The sequence below is a fragment of the Ascaphus truei genome, unplaced genomic scaffold (genome assembly GCF_040206685.1).
Source record: "Ascaphus truei isolate aAscTru1 unplaced genomic scaffold, aAscTru1.hap1 HAP1_SCAFFOLD_285, whole genome shotgun sequence".
Classification (NCBI taxonomy): domain Eukaryota; kingdom Metazoa; phylum Chordata; class Amphibia; order Anura; family Ascaphidae; genus Ascaphus; species Ascaphus truei.
The window spans coordinates 345,683-357,500 of NW_027455805.1; the positions used below are offsets into that span (position 1 = coordinate 345,683).

At 46.6% G+C, this 11,818-nt stretch overlaps 1 protein-coding gene across 5 annotated transcripts in view; it reads left to right on the forward strand.

Moving 5' to 3' along the window:
* Positions 1-11,818, forward strand: part of SULF2 (sulfatase 2) — a 244,079-nt gene that overhangs the window by 197,453 nt on the left and 34,808 nt on the right. For all 5 annotated transcript variants that reach the window (XM_075583093.1, XM_075583098.1, XM_075583096.1 and 2 more), the window contains 3 exons: positions 292-420; positions 3,354-3,410; positions 7,487-7,616. In XM_075583093.1, the coding sequence (XP_075439208.1) occupies positions 292-420; positions 3,354-3,410; positions 7,487-7,616 (316 nt within the window). The remainder of the gene's footprint in view (positions 1-291; positions 421-3,353; positions 3,411-7,486; positions 7,617-11,818) is intronic.

Consider the following 11,818-nt stretch of genomic DNA (forward strand, 5'->3'; position numbering starts at 1 on the left):
TCCCCAGAATGACTTGTTGTGAAGTAAGAAGATTAACTCGATCATTCTTCCAAGATCATGTCCATTAATCTAGGGACCAATCCCCTTCTTACAGAACAGTGGTTGGGAAGGATTGAGAATGACCAAGCTAATTCCATGACTGTTTGGCCATTTCATTTTAAATAAACTGTTATATCATACGTTTATGTTGACATCTATATGGAAGTTTTGTTTGCAAACTGCACCTTTTTTTTTATTGTGATATATTTCGGTAAATAAAGTTTAATTTCATTTTCATTCATATCGTGTTAGGAATCCTCACATTGTCCTTAATATTGACCTGGCCCCCACCATGTTGGACATCGCCGGCCTGGACATTCCACCAGAAATGGATGGGAAATCGATTCTAAAACTCCTGGACACAGAACGACCTGTGAATAGGTAACTCGACACCGGGACTTCTATCTAGGTCAGTGGTCCCAGCTCCAGGTCCCAAATCGAGAACCCCTAACAGGCCATGTTTAAGGACATCCTTTCTTGAACACAGGTAGTGAGCCACCTGTGCTTATGTGAGGACAACCTTAGAAACTGGACTATTAGGGGTCCGTGAGGATTGGAATTGGGGACCACTGATCATGGGGCGGGATGGAGGAAGGATTGCGTTATAGAGCAGGGCATACTTGCGGGGGGGTTAGTGCTGTAATGTTGACTACACTTTTTACTTGAAGCCCATTCAATGATTGATTGAAATATTCTGGATAACCCGCCCATGACTGCTTATTTCAAACGGAAAAGTAGGGAAGCGAAACTATCCCTGCCAATGTCACTTCATAATGACTGCACTTACTGCCCAATGATGGAAGGTGGGGCAAATGATTTAGCTAGAGACAACGTAGAGCAGGGGTGGGCTACTCCAGTCGTCAACGGTCAACAACTGGTCAGATTTTCAGGATATCCCTGCTTCAGCACAGGTGGTGCAGTCTTCAACTGAGCCTCCTGTGAAGCAGGGCTATCCTTAAAACCTAACCTTTTGGTTGCCCTTGAGGACTGGAGTTGGCCTTCCTGACGTAGGGTGTAGTGAAGGTGGCAATAAACATTAAATACGATGTCAGAATAGTGTTTTCCTTCAATTATGGCCAACTCCTTTTATGGAGACTTGTAAATCCTAACTTCATGTTGGTAAGGAGCAATACCAATTCAATGACCCCCTACAAATGAACCCCAAGCCCCGAACATCACATGTTCTCACTGACCTCCATACACATACACACCTCCCCTTAGACATTCATGTTGTTCCATATCACCTGCTAATACCCCAAATGAGCGTTTTACCAGGGCAGTAACACAGGGAAGATATACACTGCTGGCGACCCGCGTATTGAGTTATCTCAGCGGTTAAAAAATCTGGGAAAGCTGAAACGGATCGTACATGTGGGCGTGTAAGTGAAGAATTAAACTGACCAATGACAATATGTGAGTTGAAGGATTTCTGGGGCTTGTAGTCCCATTATCTATTGTAGCATGATATGGTATCAGAAGCAGGACTACAATTCCCATTATCCCATGCATGGAATCGGTGCATGGCGCTACTTCCTTGATCTGGCAGAGGATAATGGGGGCATCCGTACAGATCCAGCAACTGGAAGCCTCTGCTCCAGACATCAGACTGCCGGTGATTTGCATTTTCAGAGCACAGCTATGCCAGCTTTTGCTGGAAGCCAAGCAGCGGTGCATACAAAGCCTGTTCTGTTATAACCATGGCAATATATCTCCTATAACTTTGGTTGACTGAATATTTTTCCCATCAAAACAAGTAGAATGAATTCCCTTCATGCCTGGCAGTCTTGCAGTGTTAAATGACATAAGTGGGTTCTTGGGATGGCACATTATACAGACGAGCATATATTAACGAGCTGAAAAAATGCAATCCTCTACTGTGGAAATTTCTTCACCTTTCCGCTGAATTATCATCGCTACAGGGCGGCCTGGGGTGATTTTGCAGTGAAAGGGTTAAAACAAGATTACAAAAAATACACAGTAGTAAAATGGTAGTTTCAGCATGTACTGTATGTCTCTAAACACAAACACAGATTATGCTCTTAATTCCAATTGAATTTATATTTCATTCGTGGCTTCCCAGATGCCCATTATAGGATTTACTTGTTCAGTTATCTATCCAACGCTTATATAAAAATAAAGATATCAATATCTATATGATATCCAGTATCTACATCTGCAGGTATTAGCTCCAGCTTTGTTAGATTACTGGGCTTTGCTGCACAGAGCTGGGGATTGCTGCCAGTTCAGTATCCGGCACTGGGTTTGGCTTACAGTACCTGCAGTATTACAGTACCTGCAGTATTACAGTACCTGCAGTATTACAGTACCTGCAGTATTACAGTACCTGCAGTATTACCTGCGGTCTTTTTCTCCCCTTTGAATGGTAACTTCCAGTCCTGCCGCGGTCCCACCTCCTCCGCACACTTGGTTACGGTTTGGATGATAAATGACAATATATAGCTGCATATTACCATTCTTACAATGGGAGGAACCGGAGAGAGAGATTACATGACAAGTTCCCAGATATGGGAAAAGTATACGGGGAACTATATGTAACAAAACGATGTTCCGATACCATCATCCCAGAGTGAAGCTGAATATAGCAGCACCAGGCCCAGGTCCGGCATTATATTTGTATTGTTATTGGCTGACGGATTATGGTGAATCAACTGGCCAATGCCAGTCCTCAAGAGCCACCAACAGGTCAGGTTTTCAGGACATCCCTGCTTCAGCACAGGTGGCTCAATCAGTGGCTCAGTCGAAGTTTGAGCCACCTGTGCTGAAGCAGGGATATATCCTTAGCTGTTGATGGCCCTTGAGGACTGGAGTTGGCCACTCCTGATATACTGTATATTAGTATGTAGTAGCCGAACATACACGGTTTAATTTTTATAAATTTCCACTATGAAACCCCCTTGCCTGTTTGTGAGATACATTTGTGAAACAGAACATTTTAGGGGCCACCATTGTGAATATTCCCATGTAACTTTATATATGAATAGGAACATAGTAATATATATATATTGTACGATTGGTTGTTTTGCTGTTACGTTGTCGCGCTGCAATTAAAAAGGCCGAATCGCAACATCAAAATATCCTACGGAACCAGGTTGTAACCGTTACAATGTCCACACATGCGTCCGTAGCGGCCGCAATCGCAGTAACACTGCGGCGCTAGCGATATTCTTGTGCTGTGTCTCGGAGAGGGGGCTACAAGCCCCGGGAAACACCCATTGTATCAGGATAGAAAAGGGGCATTTGGGGGCTGCCAGCTGGGGTTTAACGGCCGATGTTTTGAATGTCTTTTAACCAAGGTTCCACGTCCAGAAGAAAATGAAACTTTGGCGGGACTCGTTCCTGGTGGAGAGAGGGTAAGAAACTTTTTTCCCTCTTTCAGAATAGTTGTTTGCGCGTTTCTATCTCTTTGCCGGGACTGCGAGCGGCGCAATGTGTGGGGCGTAGCAGCTTTCAGCAAAGGGAAGACATCTTTGCCACATATTTATCCGCGGGCCGTATAACTTCTAGCACATTGGGGACAGAGTTTAAATCTGCGATCCACATGGCTCATGTTATATATATATATAATATATATAATATATATATAAATATATATATATATATATGTCATTGGGGGTTCATATAAGGTTAAAAAACAAACACTTGTTTTTTATCGGGTATTCCTACTCTAAATAGTCAATGACGTCACTTATCAAGGTCTTATCTGCTTGTCCATGTATGAACAGCTATGTCATCCTCCATCATTTAAGCAAAGAAGGTCATGTACATACATATTTCCTGGGTGAGTATGGAGATGTATGTATGTGTATATATATATATGTATGTATATGTGTGTGTATATATATATATATGAATATATATATATATATATATATATATATATATGAATATGTTTTCAGGCGGCCCTTGCTGAGATAAGCTGCTTGATGCGAGGAATAGGTTATCTCCGAAACATGTCCTAAAAATGGGTTCCGTTCCAAATAAACAATGTATTTACCTCTCAAAGGGCTTACTTTGCACATCTGGACCATCGCCTCCAGCTGTACGTGTGTACCAAGTACTGCACCTGTGTGATGTTCCTATCCACAATAAAGACTAGCTACTGTTCCTTCAGCTAATTGGAACAGCACATAATTAATGATATTTGCTGCATGTTAAACAAAAAGTAAATTGGATAGATGAGGGATCTCACTACAGCTGCCATTTAGTACACACGTTTATATAAACACGCACACAATAATATAATTCAAACATGATATGTTAAATGTTGGCGGCTCCTCTACTTGACACTGACAATGCCTTAAGGCATTGACCGAGGCCACAGACCGCGCGGGCGACAGCAGGAGGAGGCGCGCGCTGCGCGAGGAATCAGTTGGAAATGATTTCTCAGCGTGATGGGGCAGGTCACGTGAACGGTTTGTCCAATGAGGGCGAACCAGCTCAGTGACATCACTGACACTCCCCTCCCGAACGCGCGTCTAGCATGGCCGAAAAACGCACCCGCTTCACACGGGTGACGTCACGGACGATCACGCCTCCGCGCGGGCGAAGGCAGCATGGCCGGGCCTATAACTTCCCCTATTTCCCCAAATCGCTCACCGGTGCAAGTGCAGCAGCGCTGGAGAGAAGCGCTTCGATACGTTGATGCAGAGTCCAGATGATACAGGTTACAGCTGTATTTGCAGCAATGCTTCAGCTGCCACTCAATACATATTCCCCAAAGTATTAATTTAATAGTGATGAAAGGCTTACAATGAGCGGAACGCCCTTCATTTCCTCCCGGGGGAGCTCGCCCCTGGATTAAGACGTCGTGCTGTATATATTAGGGGCCGATTTAACGTGCAGCCTGTGTGTACGTACGACCTGAATGTAGGAGAGAAAGACAACGCAGTGAAAACAAGTGGCTTTTTTATGCAACTGCTGGAGTATTTTGCAATATGCACATTCAATGTCCAATTTTGCAACATAACTACAAAAAAATGCATTGTGCACCTTTTTGTTATTTATTGAGAGAGAGAGAAATTAGTATTCTGCCAGTATGCTGTATTCCATCCTAAGTGGAATGAAGGTCGTGCCAAAAAGGGTCGAGAAAGGCAGTATTACTGCCGAAACGTTGGATTCCTTGGCACATGAAACCCCGTTTCATTTGATGATTGAGACCGTGAGCCTGATTCTTCTTCTTCACTGTATTTCATCCTAAGTCATATAAAGAACATTTTTTTTCAACAGTTATGACCACGTAAGCCATATAAATAAATTAGAAAAAAAATCCTTCATATGTTTAACAGCTTGATAATAAGAGTAATAGTTGTTTAATTACATATAGGGGAAAAAACTCTTGTATGTGACACTGGGATAACACACTCATCTGTGTTCTTGTTATATAGAACGAGGAACAGTTGCAGCGCTTTGCGAGACAGTTCTGAATCCCATTGGACTGCAATCTGTTGAAGGTCATTCCAATGGCAGAGAGGCTACCCCTCCGTTCTTGCAATGTCCGATACTAACCGTGTCATTAACGGCATAAAAGCCTATTTTCTGGGTAATCGGGTTTGTGTTTGTGTCAGACGGTCTTCTATTATAACTGTAATTTTTTTATGTTTGGTGCTTTTAGCCGTATACTTTAGCTAAGCGATATTGTTATATTGTTAAACAGTGCTGGACTCTGTGTAAAAATAAAAGTATTACTCGTTTCTATTTCTAGCAACGACCTTACCCTTCTCCATTTCTCTACAATGCAGCCTGTGAAAGGGTTAAAACCATATTTAATAAAATTACCATAATATTTAAAAAATAAATAAATATTATTTTACCTTTTTGAGCTACAAAGTAGCGGAAGTATCAAAATTAATTAGAACCACGGCTACAATAGCCACAGCAAACGATGGCACGTGGCCACTGATTTTAAAGGGGAAATCAACGACCAAAGCGTACTAACGGCAGTGCCACGGTTAAGGGGTTACATTGGGGTGATCTGTGCATGGTTACCGCAATCTGACCCCTAAAAGTAGTTTTTTGTTTCTAACCATGCGAGTGAAGATATGTCTGACATCAGTGAGTTTTCCCCGGCAAAGAACCCCGCGCCTTTCTTATCTTCATTGGGGTCTCTGGTAAGGACGCGGTGGGCTACGGGTCACGCCCGTTCTTATCTTCATTGGGGTCTCTGGTAAGGACGCGGTGGGCCTCGGGTCACATCACAACTTGGCTGACAAACACTTCTTCATTCAGTAGAAATGCCATTTGCAACTCATTTACAAACCTACGAAAGCAGCCAAATATTTGCTATGAACATGGCTACATTTGTTTAAGGAAGCCAATTAGAGCGTTAAATTCCGTGCAAAACGTTATTTACTGGCAGCGTTGTATTGCACCATGAAGGTAAGCCTGCCGCCAGCGCTTGTGTTTATTTTGAGGCGTTGGATTTAACACTTCGAGCTGCACCTGCCTTTGGAGTCGCCTCCGTATTAAACGGAAACGCTTCGCTTTGGGGGTTTTCATTTCAACCACAGGGAAGGAAACATTAATGGCAGCTGAATCATTTCTGGCGATTCAATAAATAAATGGGAAAGGCGTGAGATTGCTCCCTTATTTATTAACTCTCTGGGTGCCCCTTTAATAATAATAATAATAATAATAATAACTTTATTTCATATAGCACTTTCCTCCCAACGGGACACACAGTGCGTCACAATTACAGCACAGCGCGCGGTACGCAGCACATAGGAATGTTACAGACACAATCCCTGCCCAGGTGAGCTTACAATCTATGTTTGGTGCCTGGGGCACAGGGAGATAAAGTGACTTGCCCGAGGTCACAAGGAGCTGACACCGGGAATTGAGCCAGGCTCCCCTGCTTCACACTCAGTGTCCCGGTTATCAGAGTGAGTGTCTCTCACTGAGCCGCTCCGTCACTGCTGGGACCAGATTCTGTGAATATTTCCGGGGGCCCTTCAGGGCGGAGGGGATCCTCATGCTTTGGTTCATATTCGAAGAATGCTGCTTTTACCGCCGTGTTACCCGCAATTTTTTTACATTTATTTTGTTTTATCCCTCTTGAACTGGGGGGATTCCCCAGAGTTGATCTGTGGTCCCCTGACCTCCGGGAACCGTCCCAGATCCCGCAATATTTGTAGATTTGTTTTTTATGTGCCGGTTTCGGCGCCAGAAAAACCTATAAAATACAGTATGGCGGCGGAGGGAGCGCCAGTAGAAAGTCACGCGTCCGCTCCCTCTCGAGGGCGGTACACTTTTCAGGTGATCCCCTGGGTACAGAGTCAGCAGCATTAAATCTTATTCCATCTTGCGCGGAGGGTCGCATATGTGATAACGGCGCGCTGGTAAATATCCGCGTCCTCATGTTGGCGTATCTTGCTCTGTACAATCTTCTAATCGCCGTTGTGTTGGTTTTTCTTTTGCTCCTGTTCTGTAGCAAACTGCTGCATAAAAGGGGGGATGAAAAGGTGGACGCGCAAGAGGAGAACTTTCTGCCGAAATATCAGCGTGTCAAAGACTTGTGCCAGAGGGAGGAGTACCAGACGGCTTGCGAGCAGCTTGGGCAGGTACGACCGCGCTACGCAACAGCGGGATCCGTGTCTAGGGTTACACATGAACATTCGGATAAGTCGATGCGAAGCGCGTCGGTTTTAGGGTGCACCCCGTTGGGTCAGTCGGTCACATGACCAGGTGACTAGTATATTTAAGGCAACTTTGCCCCCAAAATTGCCGATAATTATAAAGTTTTTTTTTGTCGTCACATTGTTTTAAAAAAATCTCAGAAAACAGCAACATTTAAATTTTTGATTTCGAGTGAAAATACTTGCGCCCTGAAACAGGACAGGTTTGCGCCTCTCTAGTTATGGGGCTATTTAAGGAGAAGGATTTTCTTGCAGTATTATAATGGGACATGCGGTGGCACCTGAGCTGCCACGGTTTTCCTTTCTCTGAGACAGTTAAAGGGCCACGCGTGAGCTGGTATTAACCTCCGCGCCGGAAAGATCGGCGTTTAATGAAAGAAACGCCAACAGGTTTTGTACATTGAACCCCCTCGCGAACTGATGCAAGAGATCATTCTCGTCCCCTGTAAGAACCCCCCATTCTCAGCCCCTGTAAGAACCCCCCATTCTCGTCCCCTGTAAGAACCCCCCATTCTCAGCCCCTGTAAGAACCCCCCATTCTCGTCCCCTGTAAGAACCCCCCATTCTCAGCCCCTGTAAGAACCCCCCATTCTCGGCCCCTGTAAGAAACCCCCATTCTTGGCCCCTTTAAGAAACCCTTATTCTCGTCCCCTGTAAGAACCCCCCATTCTCGTCCCCTGTAAGAACCCCCCATTCTCGTCCTCTGTAAGAAGCCCCCCATTCTCGGCCCCTGTAAGAACCCCCCATTCTCGGCCCCTGTGTAGGAACCCCCCATTCTCGGCCCCTGTAAGAACCCCCATTTCTCAGCCCCTGTAAGAACCACCCCATTTGCTGCCCCTGTAAGAACCCCCCATTCTTGGCCCCTGTAAGAACCCCTCGTTCTGGTCCCCTGTAAGAACCCCCCATTCTCGGCCCCTGTAAGAACCCCCCATTCTTGGCCCCTGTAAGAACCCCCCCATTCTCGGCCCCTGTAAGAACCCCCCAATTCTCGGCCCCTGTAAGAACCCCCCATTCTCTGCCCCTGTAAGAACCCCTCATTCTTGGCCCCTGTAAGAACCCCCCATTCTCGGCCCCTGTAAGAACCCCCCAATTCTCGGCCCCTGTAAGAACCCCCCCCCCCACTCTCGTCCCCTGTAAGAACCCCCCACTCTCGTCCCCTGTAAGAACCCCCCGTTCTTGTTCCTGTAAGAACCCCCCCATTCTAGTTTCCTGTAAGAACCCCCCATTCTCGTGCCCTGTAAGAACCCCCCTTTCTCGTCCTCTGTAAACGAACGAACGGCATCATCTTGGCACACATTTCCCTTACACACAGAGCAGTTCATGAGGGAGAAAAAGCAATCGATAAAACACGTAACTTTTGACTCCTAAAGATGTGTTTTTCGAGCCCTGATGGTGGCCGCGTGCGCACTAATTACAGGGCTCACGCTCTGGTCAGAGTTTCGTGCGTTGAAGACCCGAGCAGCGGGTCCTGTGTTTACCGTCCCACCGAGGCCCGGAACCCTCTCTCCTGCCGTACTCGATGTGGGAGTATCGGCGGTCGGTGTGTTTTGCGGTGATTGGATCGCCGGCTTGTACAGCCAACTCAAAAGCGCAATCCAAGCCGGCGAATTAGTTTTTTTTTTTTTTTTAAATATAGAATTGAAGCAGGGGGTCTCCGGAGCTGAACCCCTTAATTTCAGCTCTGGGGACCCCCTGCTTCCAGAGATACTTACCTCTGGCTCAGCAAGCAGGGTTGAAGCTCCCGCGTTACACCGGCCAATAGGAAGTCGCACCGATCACGTCACGGTTTTTTATTGGTCCGCAGTGAAATATCTAGCGGCCATATTGTGAACCCAGGTAGCCGAGCGGAGTGGCTATCGCCACCTCATTCGCAGGTAAGTATCTAAGGCAGCAGGGTGTCCCCGGGGCTGAATTTAACAGGGTTCAGCTCCAGAGACCCCTCGAGGGCGGCACGCCAGCGGCGCTTCCACGGACTTCCCCGGCATGGCGTCTCGGTCAGGAAATGCCAGAGCCGGCACTAAAGGGGTTAAGACACTTTAAAGTAATTGGATGAATTTAGAAATGTTATTTTTTCTGCTCGTCGATCAGCGCTGTGTTCAGGCCGCAGCTCCGCGCAGCTTAATTACACTTTGCGCGCCGCAGACCGCGGCAATTATTTAGATCAGAAGAAAAACACTAAGCGAAAAGACCCGTAAAAAGCAAAGCGCGTAAATACGGAGCTGATGGTACCTAGGGGCGGCCAACTCCAGTACTCAAGGGCCACCAACAGGTCAGGTATTAAGGATATCGCTGCTTCAGCACAGGTGGCTCAAAGCTGCTACAGCAGGACCTGCAATGCCTGTGGACGTCGGGACCACAGAGGGCCCACGGGGAAACCCCAAATTCATATAAGACTGATTTGAAAAAGAGCAGCGTGGATTTAATACTTTGAAAAGCCACCGTTTTAAACACAGTTTTTGTGCCCAAGTGCGGTGCTGCATCAACAAAACTGCCTACAAGGGATCAGAAGGGGGGATCAGAAGGGGGGATCCGAAGGGGGGATCCGAAGGGGGGATCCGAAGGGGGGAATCAGTGTTTTCGTATTCGTGTAAGAATAAGCCATCTGTAGCCAGCGCTGATCATTGCACCTGGAAATATCCATTTCTGTTGATTTTAAGTCATCCAAAAAACAACACAGGGATTGCACCATCAACATGCTGATAATGAATGGTTTTTGCCCGGTCAGCAGTAAGTCCGGTCAGACAGCTGATCACACATTGGCAATTGGTCAAATGAGAAGTGCAAAGGTAAGTTACACATCACCACTTCTTTAACGTTCACACGTCCGGCTCCGAGATAATTACTTGCAGGGCGCGTGGTTTATTGTTTTTAAAGATACATCAAAGTCTTTTTCTGGCAACACACCGACCGCCGATACTCCCGCATCGAATACGGCAGGAGAGAGGGTTCCGGGCCTCGGTGGGACGGTAAATACAGGCCCTGCTGCTCGGGTCTTCAAGGCACGAAACTTTGTGCAGCTCTTCCAACGCTCAATCTCATGTACTCGATGCAAGCGTGCAGCTCTTCCAACGCTCAATCTCATGTACTCGATGCAAGCGTGCAGCTCTTCCAACGCTCAATCTCATGTACTCGATGCAAGCGTGCAGCTCTTCCAACGCTCAATCTCATGTACTCGATGCAAGCGTGCAGCTCTTCCAACGCTCAATCTCATGTACTCGATGCAAGCGTGCAGCTCTTCCAACGCTCAATCTCATGTACTCGATGCAAGCGTGCAGCTCTTCCAACGCTCAATCTCATGTACTCGATGCAAGCGTGCAGCTCTTCCAACGCTCAATCTCATGTACTCGATGCAAGCGTGCAGCTCTTCCAACGCTCAATCTCATGTACTCGATGCAAGCGTGCAGCTCTTCCAACGCTCAATCTCATGTACTCGATGCAAGCGTGCAGCTCTTCCAACGCTCAATCTCATGTACTCGATGCAAGCGTGCAGCTCTTCCAACGCTCAATCTCATGTACTCGATGCAAGCGTGCAGCTCTTCCAACGCTCAATCTCATGTACTCGATGCAAGCGTGCAGCTCTTCCAACGCTCAATCTCATGTACTCGATGCAAGCGTGCAGCTCTTCCAACGCTCAATCTCATGTACTCGATGCAAGCGTGCAGCTCTTCCAACGCTCAATCTCATGTACTCGATGCAAGCGTGCAGCTCTTCCAACGCTCAATCTCATGTACTCGATGCAAGCGTGCAGCTCTTCCAACGCTCAATCTCATGTACTCGATGCAAGCGTGCAGCTCTTCCAACGCTCAATCTCATGTACTCGATGCAAGCGTGCAGCTCTTCCAACGCTCAATCTCATGTACTCGATGCAAGCGTGCAGCTCTTCCAACGCTCAATCTCATGTACTCGATGCAAGCGTGCAGCTCTTCCAACGCTCAATCTCATGTACTCGATGCAAGCGTGCAGCTCTTCCAACGCTCAATCTCATGTACTCGATGCAAGCGTGCAGCTCTTCCAACGCTCAATCTCATGTACTCGATGCAAGCGTGCAGCTCTTCCAACGCTCAATCTCATGTACTCGATGCAAGCGTGCAGCTCTTCCAACGCTCAATCTCATATACTCGATGCAA